This window comes from Mus caroli, unplaced genomic scaffold (assembly GCF_978045245.1).
Source record: "Mus caroli unplaced genomic scaffold, Mus_caroli_1 scaffold_13, whole genome shotgun sequence".
Classification (NCBI taxonomy): domain Eukaryota; kingdom Metazoa; phylum Chordata; class Mammalia; order Rodentia; family Muridae; genus Mus; species Mus caroli.
The window spans coordinates 21119594-21144267 of record NW_028227268.1 but is presented as its reverse complement, the minus strand read 5'-3'; the positions used below and the strand labels follow the sequence as shown (position 1 = coordinate 21144267).

Here is a 24674-nt window from a genome sequence, read left to right as displayed (position 1 = left end):
TTTGAAGTTTTTAACTGACCTTGAAATGAGAGGTTTAAGGTAGAGCTAACTGGAGCATACCCATAATCCCCAGCACTTGGGGAGCTGAGGAAGTAAGTAACATCACCCCAGATATGAGACCAGCTCAGGCTTTGGAGTGGAACCTGTACAAAAACAACACCACCACAAACAAACAAACAACCACCACCATCAAGAAACGAAACAAAAAACCAAACCCCAAAACTGACTTACATATTAAAATTAAAGCAGGAGCCAGGAGGTGCTCAGTCAATCGAGTGCTTGTCGTACAAGCGTGAGGACCCAGGTTAAGATCCCAGGAGTCACATAATGGCTGGCGTGTTGGCATGCACCTTTAGCCCGAGCACTACGGAGTAGAGACTGGCAGAGCCTGGGCGATCATTAAGCAGCCACTAGTTGAGTCAGAGAGTGGGGGGATCAGTGAGAGACCCTGCCTCAAAAAGTCAGGTGAAGGACAACTAAGAAAGGGCTAGCATCAGCCTCTGGCCTCCGTGTGCACACATACACATAGACACACTCAAAGTGTTCTTAAAACAAAATGTAAAGAAGTGAAGATATGTTAAAAATTGCAGGGTTTTTTAATGTGCATATAAGGGCTCTGTTCTTGTGGAAATACAATTGTACCATTATGAGAAACAAATAATGTTTTTCTGTCACCACTCCTCAGCATGTAAGTGTCAAAGGAGCTTCTCTTTGGGTTGGGTTGTATTATAATGTTTTGTTTTGATTTTTTTGTCTTAGCGTGGCTGGAACCCAGTGTTTCAGGCAGTCTAGCCAGGCATTCCAACCACAGAGTTTGCCCCCAGCACAGAGTGTTTGAATCGCTTGCCTTGAGTTCATTTAAGAGGAAAAAAGGCACTAAATTAATCCTGCATGAAATTAGGACAGAATTTCCAACAATTTTTGCACTGATACTTCTGTAGTTTTGTACCATGTACTCTGCCAGAGCAGCATTCTAGAGTTGATGACTATAAAGTTAGGCTATTGATCAAGTCTGAAAAACGTCGAAGATGCTTTACATCAGACAGTATCAAATGCGCAGTCAAGACCTAATGCTGTGCTTGTGCTTGTTTTTTTTTTTGTTTTGTTTTGTTTTGTTTTGTTTTTTTGAGACAGGGTCTTAAATAGCCCAGGCTGTCCTCAAACTCATTATGTAGTAGAATGGGACCTTGAACTTCCAATTCTCATACCTCTAGGTGTTGGCATTACAGAGATGTGCTACCATACCTAGTCTAGGAGGTAATTCTTTATCTAAAAATAAGCACACCCAACTCATTGATGTATTGATTTGCTTTCTTCTTTATAAATGATGAAATGACACCAAAATTGTTTTCAAAATAAGTTTATGATTCACTTTGAGTATTTGATTGCCCAGCCTAGTTTATATTCCTGTCTAGCCAGGGCAGTGTCACACTTAATCAATGTGTCTTGATGACTCCATAAGGGAAAAAAAAGAACCCAGCAATGTAGCAAGAATTCTTACATGAGCCAGGCATTGGCGGTGCAGGCATTTAATCCCAGCGCTCAGGAAACAGAGGCAGGTGGATCTTTTGAGTTTGAGGCCAGCCTGGTCTGGAATGAGTTCCAGGACAGCCAGGGCTACACAGAGAAACCCTGCCTTCAACAAGACAAAACAAAACAGAGCAAAAGTTCTCCTGTGGCAAGAGCTATGCCAGGTGATACTTAGTGGTTTTGCCTTTATTTTTCTATGTTCTGGGTATGGTGTTTTGCCTCTGTATATGTCTGTACATCATATGTATGTGGTACCTGAGGAAATCAGACATTAGATGCCCCAGGACTGGAGTTATAGGTCCCCTGGATGAACTACAAATATTACTAAACCACCAAGCCCTCTCTCTAGTCCCCAGTTGACACTTAAAAAGTAGGTCATGGTGGCACATACCTGTAGCCCTACACACTGGGAACATAGATAGAGCATTGAAGGTGCTAAGGGCTTAGTTCTATAGTATAACACTTGCCTAGTATATACAAGATGAATAAAGCCCTGGCTTCAGACCCTAGCACATGTGCACAAACACACACAATCACTGTTGATACTTTTGTGATATGATGACTGTATTATAGTCATGTTTTTAAAAGAAGTCTTGGAGCTGGAGAGATGGCTTAGTGGTTAAAAGCACTCACTGCACTTCCAGAGGTCCTGAGTTCAATTCGCAGCAACCACATGGTGGCTCAGTCACCTACCTGCAGTGCCCTCTTCTCGTGTGTCTGAAGAGAGCTGCAGTAGTACATAAAATAAACAAACAAATCCTTAAAAAAAACATCTGCTTGAAGAAAAATTACTTCTTAAAAAAAGTCTTTACCTTTTAGAGATTCATACTGATATATTTATAAGTAAAACACTAGGCTATTTCAGCTTTGTCCCAAAGTAATATGCAAGTGGGGAGAGAGTATGTGGAAAAGATGTTGGCAGCCGGGCGTGGTGGCGCACGCCTTTAATCCCAGCACTCGGGAGGCAGAGGCAGGCGGATTTCTGAGTTCGAGGCCAGCCTGGTCTACAAAGTGAGTGCCAGGACAGCCAGGGCTACACAGAGAAACCCTGTCTCGAAAAACCAAAAAAAAAAAAAAAAAAAAAAAAGATGTTGGCCTTTAAATTGATGGGAATGAAGCAGGGTGTAGTGGCACATGCCTTTAGTCCTGGCACCTGAGAGGCAGGTGGATCTCTGTGAGTTCCAGGCCAGCCTGGAATACAAAGTGAGTTCCAAGACAGTCAGGATACACAGAAAAACCCTGTCTTAAAAATCAAATCAAATCAATTAAGCTGATGGGAATGATCAAAGCTGGCTGATAGGTACATAAACATCTGTTTTAGTATCATCTTTATTTGAATAAATTGTTTCAAATTTTCAACAAAAAGGGTATTCTTTAAGCAGATGCGTAGTGTTTTCCCACTTGAGAATTCTTTGTGTAACATCTTCCAGTTTTCTGTCCTTGTCACAGATTTGGAACATTGCAACCAACAAGCTGACCTTCCTCAACTCCTTCAAGATGAAGATGTCTGTTATCCTCGGCATCATCCACATGCTGTTTGGAGTCAGCCTGAGCCTTTTCAACCATATGTGAGTCCCTCTGTCCCTGTCATCACACATTAGCCAGGTGACGCCTTTGCCTAAAGGCATCTCCTCTGGAGAGGAATCAGTAAGTCAGGGCTCTAGTCTATATTGTAGAAGCAATCTCTATTATACAATCCTCATGGTCTTAAATGAAGCTTCATATTAGTTCCTGATCTGTTTATAGGTACAAAAAAATGATCTTTGAAAAAAAAAAAAGATGCAGCAATTTTCCTGTGATTTAGTGAGTTCTTATTTTGAACTCTGTGTATGTGGTGGTTGTGTGCACATGTGTGTTGTGTGCCCACAGAGGCCAGAGGCATCAGATCCCCTGGAGCCGGAGTTACAGAGGGTAGTGAGCTGCCTGATGTGGGTGCTGGGGATCTGTACTTGGGTCATCTGCAGGAGCAGTAAGTGCTCCTGACTGATAAGCCATCTCTCCAACCCCATTTTTTCTTCCTTGATGTGTAATTTATACAAAATTATGAATCCATATATTAGATCTTCCATGGAGAGTAGTGGAGGTGGTCCAAGAGCCATTTGAGGCCCAGACGTTTGGAAGTGTAGTCTCTGTTGTCTCCAGTGCTCTGGCTGCTGCTTCAGTGTGATGCAGACAGAGCTGAGGGAACGGTGTGTGGACACAGTGTGTGGACAAACCTATGGAGCACTCCGGTCAGTGCCCCAGTCCATAGGCCTGTCGCTCTTAATGTCATTTCTCTTTCCCTTCTTAGCTATTTCAAGAAGCCCCTGAACATCTACTTTGGCTTTATTCCTGAGATCATCTTCATGTCCTCGTTGTTTGGCTACCTGGTCATCCTTATCTTTTATAAGTGGACAGCCTACGATGCCCACTCGTCTAGGAATGCCCCGAGCCTCCTGATCCACTTCATAAACATGTTCCTCTTCTCCTACCCAGAGTCTGGTAACGCAATGCTGTACTCTGGACAGGTATGTCAGCCCCGAGGACGGGTGGTGTAGGTGGCTACCCAGGTCCCAAAGCCCCATGTAACTCTGACCTGAAAAAGGCCTAGAAACACTGTTCTGTAATGCCTGGTTTTCAGTTTATACCACCATATAGTATGAACTATATAGTACCATATAGTCAGACTACTCCCCCTCTACCTCTTAGCTCTGGAGAGTTCATTAATGACTCCATGCTATAAAGGATAGGATTTGTAGGGCTAAGTGCCTCAGGCCTGTAGCCTGAGCACTCAAGCCTGGGCTCCCTAGTGAACTCCAAGGCACGGTGAGCTACATAGTAAGATCCTGTCTCAAACCATTAGATGAGTAAAGGGGGCATAACCTAGAACTACCATTTGATGGGACACTTACTGGGTTTGTCCTGGTGCCTGCTCATTACTTAGAGAACACAGATCATAGTTGTAGACCAATAAGGATATATTGTTTGGGGGGGAAACGTGTGCTGCTGTTGGAAACGGTCTGCCTGACTGGTGGGCCTTGTTGTCTCTTACTTTGCAGAAAGGAATTCAGTGTTTCCTCATCGTGGTGGCGATGCTCTGCGTCCCTTGGATGCTGTTGTTTAAGCCGCTGATCCTTCGCCATCAGTACCTGAGGAGGAAGCATTTGGTGAGTGTCTTTCTGTGGCTAAAGGTTTCTAGACTTTTTCCTCGTCTAAGATCCAGGCAGTGCCTTAGAGGATGTAATTAACTGTGCACACGTGCATGCGTTCTGTTATGGATTTGGGTTACATATGAGCATGAACCCCGGGCCTGCCAACGTCAGAGACACCTGGATCGGAGAGAATAAATCACTTTATTTTTAACCTTTCCTGGTCGTGATTTTTGTCACGCTCTCGGCAGCAGAGGCCAGCCCTGGGCCCACACGTCTAGATGTGGCATCAGCCAAATATCAAGGTTAGGAGAGCTGCAGACAGTGAGCTCACTCGCGTGGTTTGCCTGGGCAGCCACAGGACTGACCCAAAGACATTTTTTTTTTTAAATGAGACTATGACGCTTTCACCAACTGAATGAAACACCTGGAAAGGATCTGACTTAAAGCACACTGGTTTTTTTTGTTTGTTTGTTTGTTTGTTTCTTCTTCTTTTAAGAAGCAGCATATATACACACAGGTGTTTACTTAACAGATGTGTGTATACCGACTCTACACACAGACACACAGAGTTAAGCTTGCCAAATGTTCGATACTGCGTGTAATTTCTGGCTATCCCATAATGCTTACTGCATTGCCCGGGAAAACCCAAGAGATCTTATTGCATGAATCCCATGGCTGTGAGATGATCCCTCCGTTGGAGAGCAGCTGAGTTACAAGACCCTCCTTCTCCCTTTTCTGACCATCTTCATCCTTTCATGTGCCCTCCATTCGTCTCCCCTCCCTCTCCCCATCCCTCTCTCGTTCTCTTCTCCCTTCTTCTCTCCCATTCACTATCAGGAAGGGCAACCCGTGGAGGCCCCAGTCACACCAACCCCGAGCCAACAGGGACTAGAGGCAGCACCGGCTGCAACAGTGAGTCACTTAACTCCGACAAAGCAAAATGTTTGTTTAAAGAGGTGGCAGACAGTGCAGGTGAATTCTTTTTTAATGCTGTTGAGAGCGTGGCACGTGTGCTCTCAAGAAGAGTGGCCTTGTTGCTCACTGAGACCATGACAGAGGAGCCACCTGCCTCTTAGGAATAGATCAGGTATCGTCTTTACCATTGGCCTACTAAGTTTCTGTTTGGTTGTGTAAGTACAATCCTATCTTCAGGAGCCAAGTGGCCCTCTTCGAGTCTCATCATCTTACTCCAAGACGGCAGCTTCTGGGCTCATCCACTTTTGTGTCTGTATCCTGTGATCGTGTGTGGGGTGGGTTTTCAGCATGGAGACAAGAGGGGCTTGGACTCTTTCATTGATGTCTTTGTTCTCTGTGCTTGTAAGCCCTTCTTTAAGGGATCCTTGTCCTTGTTTTGGGAGTTCAGTCTTTAGAGAAGGTCTGTATCTCTTTCCCTTACTGGGACGCAGAAGGTCTTGTTTCTTCAGCTGATTTCCTGAGCCACCCTGCGTGCTGCACATCTGTCAGAGCCATCTGTCTAGACCCTCCCTTCTTCTGTACTTACAATTCAGTGACAGCACTTTGAATGTCAGACATTTGACATCATTTTACCAGAATCTTAGAATGCACTGTGTCTATGCAGCCTCACATCTGAAATTTTCAATCTCGCTGGTCAGGATTGTTCTGTTAGCATACACTGCTTTAAAGGAAATGCATGCTTATGCCAGACAAAATTTTAATCTCGCTGTGTGAAATTATTTTCAAGTTGAGGAACACACTGCCCAGCATGGATTTTCTTTCCCCATCGTCTTTTCTTGCTTTGTTCTTGCTTTTTTTCTTGCATTGTTCTCGATGCCTTTTGAGTGTGACTCCATCCTCCATGCTGAGCTCCACAGTAACCCCTCTCATCTGGAAGCTCTCCCACTCATGGCGTCTGCTCAGCTGTGTCCCTAGCTGAATCTCTTGCTGGAGAACAGCCCAACAGCATCAAGGTGACCACACTCCAAGAAGGACCCTTGACCCTTGACCCCACATATCTGCTCCTGCTTTGCTCCTTGTCTCCTCCGTTGTCTCCTTGAGTGGCATTGTCACAGCTCAGCATTTCTTTTCTTGTCTTTGCTGGTGTGTCTCTCATTTCCTTCCTGTAACTCTTGTTTCCTGAGCTGTGCAGGGTACTCATTAGAGTCTGGTTAGGAGGTCTAATCTGTCTGTTCTCACTTCTTCTGCTGGCTAGGGAAATCTTAGGGAGATGGACTCTGTTTGGGGAATTTTGAATTCGGAAGCTTTCCTCCTCTGCCCTGTAAGACCCAGGCCAAGATACAATGGAGTCTCCCCGCCCCAGCCCCATGCCCTTTATAATGCTTAAAGCCCCCCTTCTGAAGGTAGTTAGGCGACATTTGAGCCTGACCTGGAAGGGCTTAGAGTTTAGTCATTCCCAGATCTGAATCACCTAGTAAACTTTGAAGAGAGAGAGAGAGAGAGAGAGAGAGAGAGAGAGAGAGAGAGAGAGAGAGAGAGAGAGAGAGAGAGAGAGAGAAAACTTTTATATTAACCAAGAAGTCTTGCCGGGTGTGGTGGCGCACGCCTTTAATCCCAGCACTCGGGAGGCAGAGGCAGGCGGATTTCTGAGTTCGAGGCCAGCCTGGTCTACAAAGTGAGTTCCAGGACAGCCAGGGCTATACAGAGAAACCCTGTCTCAAAAAAAAAAAAAAAAAAAAAAAAAAGAAGTCTCAGTGCCCTGCCGCCTGCCCTCCTCCTCCAGGACATTGTTATCAGGTGGGGTCTTTGCCTTCAGCACACATCTGTCACCTACTGAGACACAAGTAGACAATATGTATACCTAGAAGGAGAGCGATGTCTCAGGACCTATTTTAAACTGAAGCAATCTTCTGCCTCTCAGTGTTTCTTAATAGAGTTGTCTTCTTAGAGGCTGCCAATCTTTGTATGGTACCTAACATTGCTGGGTGTAGTGCATGCCTTTAGTCCCAGGCAGAGGCAGGCAGATCTCTGAGTTCAAGGCCAGCCTGGTCTATAAAATGAGCCCAGGACAGCCAGGGCTACTCAGAAAAACCCTGTCGCAAACAAGGTAGCTTCCGTAGAGCTCCTCCCGTGGCCTTTTCTGTGAGCCTTGTAAGACTGATTGATGCTACAAGGGGAGTCTACCCCAATAAACCTTGGGGTCTGAACTGGCCAGCGAGTTGTAGTAAAAGAGGTACCCCAAAAGCTAAAGCTAAGGAATGGAGCCACAGGGAAGTTCCCAGCCCTGTCTCCACATTGTTCAAGCTTACTGGAGCAGTCACGCTGCAGGCAGGCAGTCCTCCCGCTTTGGGTTGATAGAACTCATAGGAAGTGGTCCAGGGGCTGCTTCCTCAGTCCCTTTCACTGTACCAGAACCCTCTGATGGAAAGGGATCTGCCTTACTTTACGTTTTTAAAACTCAGAATTCTTTAGCCACAAATGAGTGACTGTTAGGATGTTGTGATGTTTTGTTTTGTGTTCTTCCAATACCTTGGGTAGTTCTTTGTTCCTACACAGGCCTGGTATATTTCTGGTAGATGTTGCTGGAACCCTTGGGCTCCTGTTGAAAGCCTGTCAGAGCAGGGTATACTTATCATGTCACCCACTGCCATCCCTACCCCCACACTGCACTTGGAAAGTCTCATCTTCAGTTCCAGCAACACTCAGACCCTCTTAGACTTTACAGCTTAGCTGTGTTCATTGTGAGAGTGTTCATGCTCAGCTTCTCACCCATGCAGAACTCTGTGAGCATTGACCAAGGCAAGGTTGATTTATCTTGGTGTGACCGAAGGAGGTGGTAAAAGACAGGGCTGCCACTCGTGGGGTCCAGAGTGGTGGTGGTGGCTGGGGTGGGACAGTTACTTGTTTTTATGTAGCTTGTCCCTTTGGTGGCCACTGCTTCTGTTGATAGGATGTATGCCTTTCTGAGGATCGTATGAACTAACCATCGCCCTTCCCCACCTCACAGAGTGCCGCATTAAAGCCCAGGCAAATACTGCTCTTTCTGTTCGTCTGTGTAGGGAACTCTCAACTTTGGTGGGATCAGGGTGGGCAACGGACCGACAGAGGAGGATGCTGAAATTATTCAGCATGACCAGCTTTCCACCCATTCAGAGGACGCAGAAGAGGTAAGAGCCGGGGGCACGGGCTTCCTCTCCTTACCTTGGGCAGCTCTAGGTCTTGTTTCCTAAAAGGCTTATTCAATCGTCTCCTTGAAAAATAAAACTACTAATGATTGGCCACTGTCAGGCCCGCTCAGGACGCCGCAGCTTGCCCTGTGGGGCCTGCTCTAATCTGTGGCTACAGAGCCCACCCAGCTTTGCTCTGCTCTTCTTGAATTCCTCGGGTCTGTGGTGCACTGCATGCGACCTCAGTGGCTAACTGCTCTCCCCCCAGGCAGCGCCTAGCATCTCACCTCTTGTTAACTAGCAGCATGGGAGCCTTCGGGATAGCGTCTTCATCCTCCGGTCCCAAGGGCCTCACACACACTGCCTAGCAGCTGTATTCAGGGCTTCTTTTTGAGGCCTGCCCCATCTATGTGTTCTTGAGCCAGGGGTTTTTGTTTGTTTTTCAAGAGCTTTTAAATTTTGCTATCTGTCTTCTTTTTAGACTGAGAGGAATCAGGCCAGGCCAGCCTTTCCTTTTGACACTACTTCCAGTTCCAGCTATTTAAAATTCACTCTCCTTGCCCGAGCTTTCGTGGCATAATGCCTGCAAACTGAACTAGTAGTTCTCACTTTTTCATTGAATTTTATTTTTATTCTTATTTTTTTTAGCAAGTAAAATAGCAGCAAGGGACCTAGGCTAAGTTTTTTGGTCTAGCTACTTTGACTATAGTTTGGTTTTTTTTTAATATGTGTGGGGGTTTTTTATTGTAAGAGTTGGGGTGCCTTTAAAATTACGTCTCTTAATTCTGTGATTTCCCTTTTTGTGTGTGCTAAGGACAAGTGCCTCCAACACAGTGTCCCCATTAACCACTCTCACCCCAAATAGTCAGAAATGCATGTTCATAGCTTGTGACCGTGTGTGTGGCACGGCTTCCCACTAAGTGTGAATTTGTGTTTTCAAGCCTACCGAGGACGAAGTGGTAAGACCCGAGCCTTCATGTCTATCCGGGGCTTCTCTCTTCCCATCCTGTGCTCACTCTGTCCACCCTACCGCACCCTGGGGCCACACACATGACACTGTGCATCCTGCATCTCACTGGCCATGTCTAACCAGTCTGTGAGCCTGCATCCGAAACAGTTCATCTCCATTAACTGCATCTCGTGTCGGTCACCTCTGTCCTTGTGCTGTTGACTGCTGATCTAATACCTCTGAGACTGGCTTGGAAGGAGCTGCAGGGAATGTCTACACTGGCATTCTTGAAATCATTACCCCCCAGGGTTAAGGTTCCAGGGGTCTCCACCTTCCTCTCCTGTGATGTGTTGGTTGCTCTGCCCCCGGGGGAGGGGGTGTAGTGGTTCCCACCCTGCTCCTCTGAGTGCTTGCCAGCAAAGCTTACCCTTCCTCCTGTCTGAGATGCAGCCTCTCCCGCTGCCCCCATCAGCTTGGTGGTACTTCAACTTAGGGCCACAGGACCCTTGCTTGGAGTCAGTCTTAGCTCCACATGACCTGGTTAAGAAGTGAACAGCTTTCCAAATGAGCTTTGCCTCTCAGGTACATGCAGGGAAAAGAAATCCACCTGCAGGAAAGGACTTCTATGTTAAGTACATGAAGAATAATAGAACGGGAAGGATGCTAAATGCTCAGGCCACGTCTAGAGTACCAGGCCTCGTAGCTCAGCAGCAATCCATTTGCCAGCACTCACGTTTTGAGATAGGTTTGAAATGACCTTTCTGCACTGTTTGTCTTTCCCCTAAACTTCTCTCTAACATCCCTGTACCTATGAACCGTTCCCTTCCCTCTCCCGGTCTCTCCACGGGGCAGTGCATGACCATGGGAAAACCTTTGTTGTGCTGTGTCAAAACAGGCAGCTCTTGGTCTCCCTGATGGCTGGAGAGGCCTCCTTGCCTGCATCAACCACCTTTGCTCCCGGACCAGGTGTCTGTGCAGAGTTGCTGGCTAAGCTGCCTGGCATGGCTGAGGGAGGGGAGGGAATGAATGGGACCCCGTGTTGCTGAGGAGCCTGGCCCTCTGCCTGTATCACCACCTCCTACGATACTGCTTTCCAAATGGCTACCTCATGTGCCAGTGCCTTCCCCATTGGCAGAATGTTCTAGTCAGCTATCTAGTGCCAGTACCCTCAGATAGCCATGTCCCTGGGAGTTGGACAGTTAAAAGGATGGACCCCGGTGGAGTCTTCCCATTCTCCGGTTACCGAACACACAAAGGAAGTTAGTTCTGCCTGGCTTCTGCCAGGGTTATAATTTTGTCTTTTTCCGGCATTGATTCCCCACAGCCAAATTTAGAAAACTGATATTTTTTGTAATGATTTCAAACAAAGGAGTCTTGCAAAGCAGTGCAGTGAACCTCTATAATTCCCCACGATGTAAACACATGTTTATTCCAGGCAGGGCAACTGTGTCCTCACCTTAGGAAGCACAGGTCTAAACTAGACCCAGACTCGTTGATATCTGGGAAATCTTTGAAGGCTGTAACCATTCAACAAGGGTCAATGACCCCTCCCCCACTGTGTCTTCTCACCCACTGTGTCCACCAACTCATCCACGCTCACCCACCATCTGCCAGTCACGTCACGCACCCTCAGTGTGTCAAGCACTGTGTAATGCTATAGAAATGGAGAGATCGTCCAGACAAGGTAGGGAGCTGGTCTGCTGACAGACTCCATGGTGGCTATGTGCCCGGGATGCTTTGGGAGTACAGAAGGGCGCCTGACAGGCACTGGGGGGGATTGGAAAGAGAGCAGGAACATATTCCCTTAGGTTCCTCCTGGACTGAGGCTGGCTGAGCAGGAGTGTGCAGAGGCAGGGAGAGAGGAAGAGGGCAGACCCACAAGCTCAGCCCATGCTCAGGAGTGGTCCAGCTTTGCTGGAGCTGATGTGGGAGCTGGGGACTCGTGAGAGGAGGGTCGGCAGAGAGTGACAGAAGTTGTAGCCTCATTTTGGCAACAAGGATCTCAGAGTAGTGAAGCTGAGGTGTGTGGGCCCTGCTGCTGAAGTCCCGTGGGTAGCGCTATGGAGTACAGGGGGTGGGGGTGGGGCACAACCGGAGGCAAGGACATCCTACGGCGTGATGTGATTTAGTGAAGGACTGGATAGCTTAAAGTGAATTAAGTCACTCACGTGGAGGAAGAGGGGTGGAAGGGAAGGCCCTGGCTTGGCTATGGGACAGCAGGCATAATCTTGTCGGGACCTGAGGACAGACCGCTGTGTTTCAATCAGTGATATTGAGTCTGGAAGCTTGTGGCACCGCCATTCTGGAGAATGACAGGTGAGAGCCAGGGCGTAGAACAAGCAGGCCAGGGAGAGCACAGATGGAGGGCGGGGAGGGGCTGGCTGTCACAGCAGACATGCTTGTGTTGGGCGAGTGACGACTCCTTCCAAATGCGGGATGTATTTCTCCCTGGATTCTCATCCCTCCTGAGAAAGAACATTCCCAAGAAGCTGAGAGGAAGGAAAAGGAAAAGCAAGGGTATTGTGTGGAAGTGAAGGTTTTCCCCTTCTTTCCTTTCCTCCAGGAAGGGCATGGAGACAGTGTCTCCTGTAGCCCAGGCTAGCCTAGAACTCACTATGTAGCCAAGGCTGATCTTGAGCCCTTCACCTTCCTGCATCTACCTTTCAAGTGCTGGAATCACAGGTGCCACAGCCATATCTGGGTCTCCCTCATTTCACTTGGTTCCTTTTATTGAAATACCTTTTCCCCCACACAGTCTACCCTGACTGTGGTTCTCCTTTTTACATGAGAGAAACTTGGGCTGAGTGAGATGAAAACACTGAAACCACCATCCTTTCATTGCGCCCAGGAATAAAGGCCTTGGAGCTCCAGGCTTGCTTCTGCATTAGTTCATGCAGCCGATATAGGAAAGGGCTCAGTTCCCATTGCTGGACTGAGGTAGCTTGGGGCAACAAGGGCCACTCATTTTCAGAGTAAGAGGCCTGAAAATAGAAAAGTCCCAAAATTCACAGGGTTTGACAGAGATGACTGGACATGAGGCATTTCCCAAGGTAGCTTGCTGGAAATGTCGCCTCTTCCTACTGGCCCTACCCTTACGGCTTGCCAGCACAGCCCCTTAATACAGGACAGAGATTATAGCACACACCAGGCGCTGACATGAGGCCAGGGGAAGCCGATGGAGTCCCAGGAGCCCGAAGACTGACAGCGGTGCTGTGCTGCTCTCCGAGAGACAATGCCAGGAAGAAAAGTATGACTTGATCCGTGGTGGACTTTTTGGTTTCTCCACCGGAGCCTTCCTAGAACATAGTGAGTTCAGAAACTGCTCCTAAATGTGAGCTTCTTCCACACCCTGAGCTCCCAGGCCAGGCAGGGCAAGCGTCCCGGCTGAGCTGTACCCTGGCTCCCCACACCCTTGTTTTGTTACAGATTTTTAGGGACATGGTCTTACTGTGCTGTCCAGGCTCTCCTCAGCCTCACAGCCCTCCCACCTCAGCCTCCTGCTCAGTGCTGGGATTAACAGCGCGAGCCACCAAGCCAGCCACACCTACAGTGTTTCCCAACTAGCTCTTCATGTGGGCAATCTGTGGACTTTTGACAAAAATTTCTCCTGGTGATCTTCTCAGAAGTCAGAGAAGGAAGTTGTCTAGCTCGCAGAAGACTGGGAGGAGGAAGTAAGGAGGCTTGCAGAGCTGGGTGTGCAAGTAGCTTCCTACTTGGGCACTCCTGTCTGGCCTTGCCACATTCCCAGCAGAATGTACACAGAGCTGCGCTGTAGGGTTGGGGATCAGCGGGCTCAGGCCACTGGCAGGGCCCCACGATCTCTCAGTTGATGTTAATTGTCAACTTGACAACATCTGGAGTCACCTGTAAGTCTCCAGCCAGGACTCTGAGAGGGTTAGTGCAGTTCAGTTAACTGAGGTGAGATAGTTTAAAAACAGGTGGCACCATTCCTGGGCGTGGCCCTTGCACTGAAGAGAGGGGAAAGCAGGCAGACATGCGTTCGTTCAGTGTCCTCTGCTTCTTGGCTATGGATGTGATGTCACCAGCTGCTGTAAGCGCCTGTTGCCTTTAGTCCCCAGCATGATGACTGCACTGGGTACTGTGAGCCAAATAGCCCTGTCTCCCTTAAGTCGCTTTTGACAGGGTATTTAATCCCAGCAAGGGGAAAAATAATAATAGTACAGTGTTTACAGACTCAGTATGCCCCACGGTGGTGATCAGAGCCCACCAGAGAGAGAGAAAATTGTTGAAAACAATGTGGCTGGGAGGTGGTGGTGCAGCTCTTTAATTCCAGCACTCGGGAAGCAGAGACAAACAGATCTAGATCTCTGTGAGATCAAGGCCAGCCTGGTCTGCATAGTAAACTCCAACAGAGCCAGGAATACACAGAGAAACCCTGTCTGGAAAAAAAGCAAAAAAATTTAAAAAATTAAAAAAGATACACAGTATGGCAGAGGTGGTGGCTCACACCTTTAGAGGCAAATGGAGCTCCTGAGTGCAAAGCCAGCCTGGTCTACAGGACAGTTGGAGCTACACAAACCAGGACTTGAAACAAACAAACAAACCCCCTCTCCCAAAAGTATATACAATGTGGACCTGGAGAGATAGTTCAGTGGTCAAGAGCACTGGCTGCTATTCCAAAGAACCTTGGTTCAATTCCCAGCACCCACATGAATGTTCACAGTCTTTTAATGCCTATTCCAGAGGCTCTGGTGCCTTCTACTGGCCTCTGCAGGTACTGCATGCACATGGTGCCCAGACATACATGCAGGGGCAATAAGTCTTTGAAAAAAGAGAGAGACAGAGACAGAGACAGTGTGATGAGCATGGTAGTACACACCACTAACGCCAGCAATCGGGAGTCAGAGGCAGGCAGATCTCTGAGTTCAAGGCCAGCCTGATCCACAAGGTGAGTTCCAGGGTAGCCGGGACTATATAGTGAGACCCTGTATGAAAAAAAAAAAAAAAAAAGATACACATTGCAGCTGAATAGATTGCTGCTCTGCCAGAGGACCTAGGTGCGTTCCCAGCACCAACATGGTGGTCACAACTACCTGTAACTTCTTATACACACACACAGATAGGCAGCTGGGTGGTGGTGGTGCACACCTTTAATCCCAGTTCGTGGCCAGCCTGGTCTACAGAGTGAGTTTCAGGATAGCCAGGGCCACACAGAGAAACCCTGTCTCTAAAACAAAACCAAAAGCTAGACATTTCCTGATGCAATGGTCCACACTGTGAAGCCAGCACAAGAGAGGCCAAGGAGTTAAGGTTCCAAGTTCAAGATCAACCTGAAACTACATAGTGAAATTCTGTCTTTAAAAAAAAAAAGGATACAGTATAGCGTATTGATAGGAATTAGGGTGCCCCAGTTGGAAGCCAGGCCAGGAAGGATTTCTGGGGAAGTCATTGCTGAGATCACCACTCATAGTCAACGCCAGTACTCAGCCCTCTCTACAGGTGAGAGGTCAGCTATGAGAAGTGTAATCTCTGCCCTGGCATGGGCTCCGGGGACCACTCAACTCCTGCGCACTCCCCTTCTCGCCTGATCATCTCCTCTGTGGTTTTCTTCCCATGCCAGTTTGACTTTGGTGACACCATGGTCCACCAGGCCATCCACACCATTGAGTACTGCTTGGGTTGTATCTCCAACACCGCGTCGTACCTGCGGCTCTGGGCCCTCAGCCTGGCCCACGCACGTGAGTGTGCTCTCTCCAGTCCCCTCCTCTGGGAACGCCCTTAGAGTGGTGGGGCCTTCTTCAGCACAGAAACACATGATGGTTCTCGAATCCATCCAGCTCCTGTCTCCAAGAATGAGCAAATCGATCATGTCATCAGCTCTTTCTCAAGTTAGCTGTTTATAGTGATCTTGCCCAAAGCGGTCAGGAACACAGGGCTCAAGGAACTCAGCACAGAAATGGGGGAAGAGCAAACCGCCAGGCTCCCTTTTGCTAAACTCAGTTGCACCTTGTGTCTCCCCACCCCCAGAGCTCTCTGAAGTACTTTGGACCATGGTGATCCACATTGGCCTGCACGTCCGGAGTTTGGCCGGGGGGCTAGGGCTGTTTTTCATCTTTGCCGCCTTTGCCACGCTGACTGTGGCTATCCTGCTGATCATGGAGGGCCTCTCGGCCTTCCTCCACGCGCTGCGGTTACACTGGTGAGTGGCAGGGGACCAGGGGTGGGGCAGGCCACGCCTTTGCTCACAAAGAGTAGACAGTCCTCTTGCTTGGCACCAGAAATCTGTCCCTCCTCCAGTTCTCATCGCACATCCCTCCCCCACTTTCCTGGCACAGGAAAGGGCCACAGGAAAGCCCAGCTCATCTTTTCATGGCTTCCGGGAAAGGGCCTGCTCCTTGCTTCAGTATTCCTCAGTGCTTCCAATTGTGCTTATAGAGTGGAGAGGGAGTTGTGGTAATGGGTCTTGTTTTATTATTGTTTGTTTGTTTGTTTGTTTGATGTTTAAACAGGGTCTCACTGTATAGCTAGGCTGGCCTTGAACTCACAATTCTCTTGCTTCAACTTTTCAAGTGTTAGGATTATAGGCAAAAACTACCCTGCACCGCTAGGAGTTCATTTTGTGTGGGGGTGTTTCTGTTTTGTTCTGGCCTGTGACTCCTGTCTTTAGAGCACTAGACTGGACCCCTTGCTGCCTTGGTGGGATGCTAGCTATACTAAAGCAACTTTTCCAAAGATGGTGTGTGTGTGTGTGTGTGTGTGTGTGTGTGTGTGTGTGTGTGTGTAGGGCCGTGGTGTGTGTTCGCTAATGTACCATGTGACCCTTAGGGACTCTATATGGAGAAATGGCTCAGGAACAGAGGAGCTAGAGGCTGGGCTGTGACTGTGAGTTCAAAAGAGGGTTGCTAGGCCTAGCAAATACCAATACAAGAGAAGTCTAGTGATGTGGCCCAGTTAAAGCATTTGCCATCAAGTCTGACAACCCGAGTTTGATCCCTTGGAACCACATGATGGAAGGAGAGAGCCAACCTTTGCAAGTTGTCCACTGGCCTTCAGATGTGTAACTTATACCCCAGACACACACACACACACACACATACACACACACACACACGCAACTGTAATTTAAGAATTCTTTAGTAATACAGGATGTTCAGTTAGATTGAGTTTCAGATAAATAGTGAATATAATTTTTGTATGAATATTTCTTAAATGTGCCTGAACCGTAGTTCTCCTAAAGGCCAGGAAGCCTGTTTTGCTAGCAGCCCTGCCTCAGACTCTGCCTCTTTGGGGCTACATTTACCCCTTTGTGCTGTGTTCCCCATTTCAGGAAAGGGTTAATCCCAGCTTCCTGGAAAGCTCTAGTTGACCCCACACTGTGAAGGGGTCACAAACTCAGAAAGCCCTGGCTGAGGTGGTGTGGGTGATCTCTGGTTCCAGGAGGGCTTTGCACAGCCCTGACCCTAGAAGCCTCGCCTCTGTGACCCTCATCTTCCTCTCCTGGCTTGCATTGCAAGTTTAAGATCCTGCGCCTGGCTGTACCAGGCTATGGGGAGACTTGCTGCACGTTAGGGGCGGGCTGTAGTCCTCCCTCCGTAGCTGCTTTAGAAGGCCTGTGCTGCTATGTCAGCAAAAGCTGCTGTCTCAATCTGGCCCTCTCTGAGCCGGCCCTCTCCTCCTGGCTCCTCTGCACCCAGTGGTTTGTTTACTGTAAGCCTGGGAGGCTGGGAGTGCTGCGTGCTTTCAGCTGCTGGCTTGGCACCCTCTCTTCAGCCAGCACGCTCCACTCTGCAAGCATACCACCCCAGCCACTCCAGTAGGGAGTGTCTGTGTAACCAGCCCCCCGCCCTGTGACTCACTTTTTCTTGTCCTCTTGACCCCCTTTGCTTTCGTGTTCCCATCTGTGTCTCCAGAGCTGATCTGAGGAGAGAGCGCCTACCTCTCATTAGTTCCTGCCTGTGTGAAAGCCTGGTTGCCTCCTATGCTGGGCACGGTGAGGAGCCATGAAGCTTGGATCAGAACCATCAGGCAGACCAACAAGGCAGGGGCGCCCTGTTCTGAGGAGGTTGCCTGGCCCTGGGTCTCACGTTTATCAGGAGCTGAGGCAGTTTGGGGTGCTATGTTTTATTGCCAGAACGTCCATGATTGCAGGCTTACCTTTGGCCTTTAAGTGACCGTGTGCCTTCCTCCACTCTCCTAAAGGAACATGGAGGCGTAGTGGTGAAGTAGGCTTCTGAGACAAACTGACCTCACTGTCAGCTGATCCTGAGCTCTCTGAACATGACTTGGTCTCGTGTGGAGAGAGACGACGATAGCCATGTGGCAAAGTTACTGTGAGAAACAGAAAATAATATACACGCTAAGTGTCCGCTACATGGCCTGACACACCATAATAGACCATGGCTGAAAGTACACTGCCCTACAGAGAGACCTGGCTGCGTGTGCCCCATAAACAAACTTCTTAGGCTGGTTAGAGGATGGGAGGCGCTTGCTGGCATCTGAATGCCCTAATGCATAGTCTGCGAGCACAGGCTTGTAGTATGCGTCTCATGTTGTTTGTCTGTATGGCAGTGTAAGTATTGAGTAGAAGAGGAGAATCGTAGGAAGCCTCCTGCACCTTTCAAAACCCTGGCTTTGGAGGGATGGGTGGCTGCTGAGACGGGCACCACCAAGTTTAATTGGTGCTTGGGCGCCCTCTACTGGCCAAATTCAGAAGTATATCAAGACCTAGAAGGAGCTGAGCAGGTGCTAGCCCTTTGGTGAGATGGAACAGCTAGCTGGTGCTTGCCAAAATGGTCCAGGGATAGTGCTTCTGATTCCTGGCACCAGACACAAGCACCTTCATGCCTCACACAGTCTCTTGGCATTTCCCTGATACACAAGTTCTGAGTTTCTGTGGTGGGATTGAGAAGAAAAACACTTAAATTAAGTTTGATTTGATTTGATTTGATAGCACAAGCCACTAGTCTGAGATTTGTGAAAGTCATAAAGTCAGTGACATTTGAAGATATAGTTTCCTTTTGGGTTGTGCCTCTTCCCACCTACCACGTAGAATGCACTTGGTATTCATGCTCACCATAACTAGACAGGAAGCAGGAATCTGGCTGTAACCAGCCATCAGGATGAAACATAAGACTGCTGTCATGAGACAGAAGTCCATATGTGTCCATGCTGGTTAATGAAACAGAACTGGGAGTAGGCCTGAGAAACGGTGTGGGGCGGGGCGGTGATCCTGGGAAGATAGTCGCAGGCTGACAGCACTGCCAGGGGTCCAAGCCATCAGACAATGTAAACCCTGGAGGCAGAGCCCGAGAAGCAGCCGCTCTAGGCCTCTTCCAAAGCTGCTCCCTCCACCGCACCCCACCAGCAAGGGAAGAGGCCCCACAATCCCTTCCTCCTTCATCCATCCCTGAAAAGAGGTCCCTGGGACCATGGCAGGAGCAGGCAATATCCTCAGCCCCACCCCGACCCCCATGGCTGACTGGAGAGCCTTTGCAGGAGTTGAAGCTGGCAGAGGTGTCAGAGAAGTCTGTTTGCCCTCCTGATACCCTTGAGTGGGAGGTTCATTTCACTAGAGCTGAACAACAGAAGAGCTTGCAGGGGTCAGCACCTCTCACCCCACAAAGCAGCCTCAGATCTGTACTTTCTCAGGAAGCACACATTTCCCTGGCTGGGGGAAGAGGGTGGGGTGACCAGAGGCAAATTGTTTTCCATCTCTGTACTTGGAGCTTGAGGTGTGGACTCTCTGGGTGGGAGGTAAAGTCAGATTTGACCTCTACATAACCCCAAGATGCTGGCTGGCCTCGTGTGTGTGTGTGTGTGTGTGTGTGTGTGTGTGTGTGTGTGTGCGCGCGCGCGCGCGCGCACATCATAAACACTGTGGAAAAAACAGAAAATGTAAAATATCCAAGATGTTCCTGGTTAGGACTGCCCTGAGCTCCTGCTCGTGGGAAGCCTTGCACCAGAGGGACCTTGTCTGTGAGCCCACACAGCAGAGCTTTTATGGCTCAAGCCAAACATAGGCAAGCAGGGCTTTTGCTGACCAGGCTAGGACCCCTTAATCCTCCAAGGAAAATTCAGGCTCCATTTGCCCTGTTTGGAAATGAGAATTGTCTGACTTTGCCATCGGCCAGCCAGGGAGTCCGAGTTCCGAATGTGTCCTTAGACCTGGAGGCAGGAGAGGGGACCCGTGATGGCACGCTTGGGCTAAAGAGGATAGAATAAAGAGAGAAGCACATCTTTTGTTCCGTTGTTCGGAAATACCCATGCTACACGTGAATGAGGCCTACTCAAACCCCGTGGGAGCGAGAGATCAGGAGGCTAGCCACTCTCCTCCAGAGCCAGCTCTGTGCTAGGACTTAAGAAGGGCTTAGAAGCTGGGCAGTGATGGCACACCCCTTTAATCCCAGCACTCGGGAGGCAGAGGCAGGTGGATTTCAGTGTTCGAGGCCAGCCTGGTCTACAGAGTGAGTTCCAGGACAGCCAGGGCTACACAGAGAAACCCTGTCATAAAAAAAAAAAAAGGGGGGGGCCGGTGAGTAAGAGCACCCGACTGCTCTTCTGAAGGTCCAGAGTTCAAATCCCAGCAACCACACGGTGACTCACAACCATCCATAACGAGATCTGGCACCCTCTTCTGGAGTGTCTGAAGACAGCTACAGTGTACTTACATATAATAAATAAATAAATCTTTAAAAAAAAAAAAAAGGGCTTAGAAGCCAGCACTGCAATGCAACTCTGGGCCCTGACCCTGGAATCTTGCAGCTCCTGTTAGCTCAGAGCTCCATTGCTGGCTTCCATTTTCCCTGGGGCCTGGGCCCTGCCCATGTAGAATGTGGGAGTGGGCACCCTACGATCAGTTCTGCGCTTCCCCCCACTTCTCCCAACAGGCACAGCCCGTAGCTCTGACACTCAGTCCTCAGGCAGGCACCCTGGAACTGAAGGGGTGTCTGGCCACCTCTTGCCCACCATTGTCTAGTTGATAACTAAAGTTGAACTGGGTTAGTCTCGAGGCCTTGAAGTGTCTGTCACCTGTCCCCTGGAGCCCACCACAGTCCCATCCCCGTATGTTCTTGCAAGAGTCACACGGTCCCGAGTGGAAACTATGCTCCATCACTGCTCGGCCTTTTGCTCTGAATCATGTGTGCATGTTTCTGCCCATATTTGGTGGTGATTTGGCTGCTGGGCTACCATCCAGGGGAGTGTGCGGGAGGAAGCAGGCAGGCAGCCCTGATGTTTTCCTGCCCCTCTGAGTAGGAAAAGGTCCCAAAGCCCAGCAGGGATGGCTGCCGATCTGTTTGAGAAGACAGTTAAGGCCCTGTTTTCCCTTTTAGTCTCTAGAGAAGAATTCTTTCTCAGATGTTTTTGTGGTTGGAGAAAATTTTGCTTTGAGAAGAATCCCTGTTCTCCCCACCCCCACCCCCACCCCCACCCCCACCCCCCGGCTTTCCACTGTGCTTTCTGGGCTGCTGCAGCCTTTAGCACAAACACAAGAGGACAGAGAAAATGAGATGTTAGGACAGACAGACTTATCCAGGTATCCCCTCCTGCCGACTTGCTGAGGGTGGGCCTGGACTCTGAGGAGGTGGCATGGTGGGCCTGTGGGAAAGGTGCAGCCACAGAAAGGGAGAAAAGGGGACCAGTGCCACACAGCTTGACCTCTGACCTCCCCTCGTAATAAATTTGAAATGTTATTTCTTTTTAAGATTTATTTATTTTATATTTGTGAGCACACTGTTGCTGTCTTCAGACACACCAGATCCCATTACGGATGGTTCTGAGCCACCATGTGGTTGCTGGGCATTGAACTCAGGACCTCTGGAAGAGCAGTCAGTGCTCTTAACCATTGAGTCATCCCCTCAGCCCCCAAAATATTATTTTTAATTTAAAAGATAAATAAAAACAGAGGTCAGGGAGCTAGCCCAGTGAGTAAGTGCTTACCTCGAAAGTCCAGTGACCTGAGTTTAGTTTCCTGAGGCCTCGCAAAGGTGCAGCGTCTCGGGATTAGTATTGCTTCTGCTGTGCTGAAACAGCCTGACCTCAGCTCTATGGGGAGGAGAGGGCTGATTCAGCTCACACCTCCACAGCACTGTTCATCATTGGAGGAAGTCAGGACAGGAACTCAAGCAGGGCAGGAACCTGGAGGCAGGAGCTGATGCAGAGGCCATGACTGGGTGCAGCTTACTGGCTTGCTCCTCATGGCTTGCTCAGCCTGCTCTCTTATAGAACCCAGGACCACCAGCCCGCAGTAGGCTGGACCCTCCCCCATCAATCACTAATTAAGATAATGCCCTACAGATTTGGCCACAGCCCAGTGTTATGCAGGCATTTTCTCAGTTGAGATTTTCATCTCTCAGCCGAGTCTAGTGTGTGTCAAGTTGACATAAACCATCCTGCACAAGGTGGGAGAGGCAGAGAGAGAGAAGCAACTCCACAGAGCTGTCCTCTGACCCACACACATGCTGCGGCACACATGTGCCCACAGACAAATCCCATATACATACAGCATAAGCTAAAATGAGTTCGTTAAAGTAGCTCCTGGGCAATGAGTTGCAAGCCAAGTTCACCCAGGACGGCAGAGTTGGAGGGAATGGAGGAAGTCTGAGGAAGGTTGCTGCGTCGGGCATGGTGGCATCCCCTCTAGTGACAGCTATTCTGGAAGCTGGAGCAAGTGGGTGGTTTGAGCCAGCGGTTCAGGGCTGCTTTGTGGGTGCTGGGATTTGAACCTGGGTCCCCTGGAAGAAAGCAGTCAGCGCTCTTAACCACTGAGCCATCTCATTGTTTTATTTATGTGTCTGAGTGGGGGCGTGGAGACTAGATGAGGGTGTCAGGTCTCTAGGAGCTGGAGTTACAGGCAGTTGTGAGCAGTCACGTGGCTGCTGGAAACTCAGGTCCTCTGCAAGAGCAGCCTGTACTCTAACCACGGAGCCATTTATCCTCCTTATTTTATTTTATTTTTATTTTTGATGGGGTCTCACAATGTCACCCTGGCTGGCCACCGATCCACCTGCCTCTGTCCCCCAGGGTTGAACTGTGGGCCACCACACTCAGCCCTGTTTCATTTTCCCTGTGAAATGACAGCTGTGCTCTTCTGTGCTCTTCTGCATTGCAGGGTGGAGTTCCAGAACAAATTCTACACTGGGACTGGCTTCAAGTTCCTCCCCTTCTCCTTTGAGCACATTCGGGAAGGGAAGTTTGATGAGTGAGTCCGAGGCAGGGCACATTCCCAGAGCAGCTCCCCTGCCCGCCTCCACCGTGATCGGCTGTGTCTCTCTTGCCTGCTGGTTGTGATCCCTGGATGCCTGGACCTTTGTGTTGCCCTGCAACCCCTTGTCCCCGCTGTGACTCACTTAGGTAGTGCTGGCCTTGCCTCAGTCTCTCAAGACTTTGGATTGAGAGCTGAATGACTGTGCCTGAAACTCACCCATTCCCATGGCACCGGCTTGGCCCCTTGGCCCCCCCAGACAGACAGCCCTGCTGGTGAGCCAACCTGCACAGCCACATCGGGGCACAGAGCCCTCAGGATGCAAGGGATCCCTCTTCAGTCCGGGAGTTCTTGGTCACACCTTGGAGGAGGGTGGTAATTGGTTCTCTCCTACAGGGGGACACTGTTTATGAAACATATCCCACTCCATTAGCAGGGACAGTCAGGAAGATGCTGCTGTCATCCCCTGCCCAGCCCTCTCCAGTTAGTATCCAGGAAATTCGGCTGGCCCCACCCGGGCCATCCCAAAGGTCCCAGGATAAACACCACCCTCCTAAGCTCCCCTCCCCAAGCCCTCTTGGGAAGCATAGTATCCCTGGGACTGGGAGGGTCTCACCGACTTGCAGCACTGGGCTTCTGGATCTTAGAGTCCCTCCACCCAGTCTGTAGGTGAATGGGCCTTGCCCAACACTACACCCCAAGGCAGAAGTTAGAATTGGCATATCCCTGAGCCCTTCTGCACCCTGATCATGATATCCTGAGGCTGTGGTCAGTAAGGTTGGTTCTGCTGGCAGGCCTGCCTCGATCTGCCCACTGAGACTCCCTCCCCAAGCCCCGCACTGACCCCAGGTTTCAGGAGTGGTGTCCTGGGCAGGGAAGGTCATTTACAATTTGCTAAGCGGAGGTGACTGTTGGGCTGCCAGCGCAGGTATGGGAGCGCTTGCCCAGGCCTGCCAAGCCCTCGCCGTCTACCTCATGTACTGTGGATCTCAGACCCTTCTAATCATGTGCTGACTCCTGCAATTCACTCACTGCCTTCCCTTTGAAGGTGACACTAAATCAGCAAGGCCCCTCCCCACCCCCAACCCAGGTGCTCATGAGAACTACCCCCACACTCGCCCAGGCAGGACCGACCCATGGTGACCTTGTTCTGAACCCCTCTGTCCTTTTGTGCCCGGTTACGTGATCTTTGCTCTGTTTGCAGAGAGGCCTGCAGCAGAGCTCTTTGTGGGGACCCTGCCCAAGGCCTTCTGTCCAGACATCTTATCCAGAATAAAGTGTGTTTGACTCTCAGAAAAGCTGCCTGTCTGAGTGTGTGTGTATGGGGGTGCGGGGAGGCTGTCACTCTAGCTCTGCCCTCCCGAGTCCATCTGGTGCTCACACCCACTTCCTCCTGCCTGCCAGCCTTTCTGCTTTTCTTCCTGATCTGAGGCCACAGTCGCCCTAGCCCTGGCTGGGCCGTGAGTCTGTGAAATTAGCACCTTATCTCAAGTTGCCCAGGCGCCTTCCCACTGCCCTGAGCCAAGTTTGCATCGCTTGGGCAGTCTCTATCTCCCTTCCCTTCCCTGTGTATCCCAAGCAGAGAAGGGGGCCTGGGTGTCTGCCCCGACTTCTCTCCAAGTGCATTCTCCAGCCCTCCATGGCCTGGCTATTTTGAGCCCTAAAGCCTTTGGCCTCGGTATAAGTGGAGGCTTGGCAGGCTCCTCAGGGCAGCTGGAGAATGTGATGTGCTGAAGTAGGCAAGCTAAGGGCCAGAGAACCAGTAGACTATGCGGGGAGAAGGCTGGGTGGGGAGGCCACTTCCCGTCTCTGAGACGTAC

General features: G+C 49.6%; 1 protein-coding gene across 11 annotated transcripts in view; it reads left to right on the top strand.

The window, feature by feature from the left end:
- The window catches only part of Atp6v0a1 (ATPase H+ transporting V0 subunit a1), a 55309-nt gene extending 31157 nt beyond the window's left edge, over positions 1–24152 (top strand). For 3 of the 11 annotated variants that reach the window (XM_029483301.2, XM_029483300.2, XM_029483298.2), the window contains exons 15-23: positions 2980–3098; positions 3821–4037; positions 4569–4676; positions 5499–5573; positions 8636–8743; positions 9685–9702; positions 15274–15391; positions 15681–15852; positions 22762–24152. In XM_029483301.2, the coding sequence (XP_029339161.1) occupies positions 2980–3098; positions 3821–4037; positions 4569–4676; positions 5499–5573; positions 8636–8743; positions 9685–9702; positions 15274–15391; positions 15681–15852; positions 22762–22855 (1029 nt within the window). In that variant the 3' untranslated portion in view covers positions 22856–24152. The remainder of the gene's footprint in view (positions 1–2979; positions 3099–3820; positions 4038–4568; positions 4677–5498; positions 5574–8635; positions 8744–9684; positions 9703–15273; positions 15392–15680; positions 15853–22761) is intronic. The other 8 variants (XM_029483304.2, XM_029483303.2, XM_029483302.2 and 5 more) reach the window with 3 other exon arrangements.
- The last annotated feature ends 522 nt before the right edge of the window (positions 24153–24674 follow it).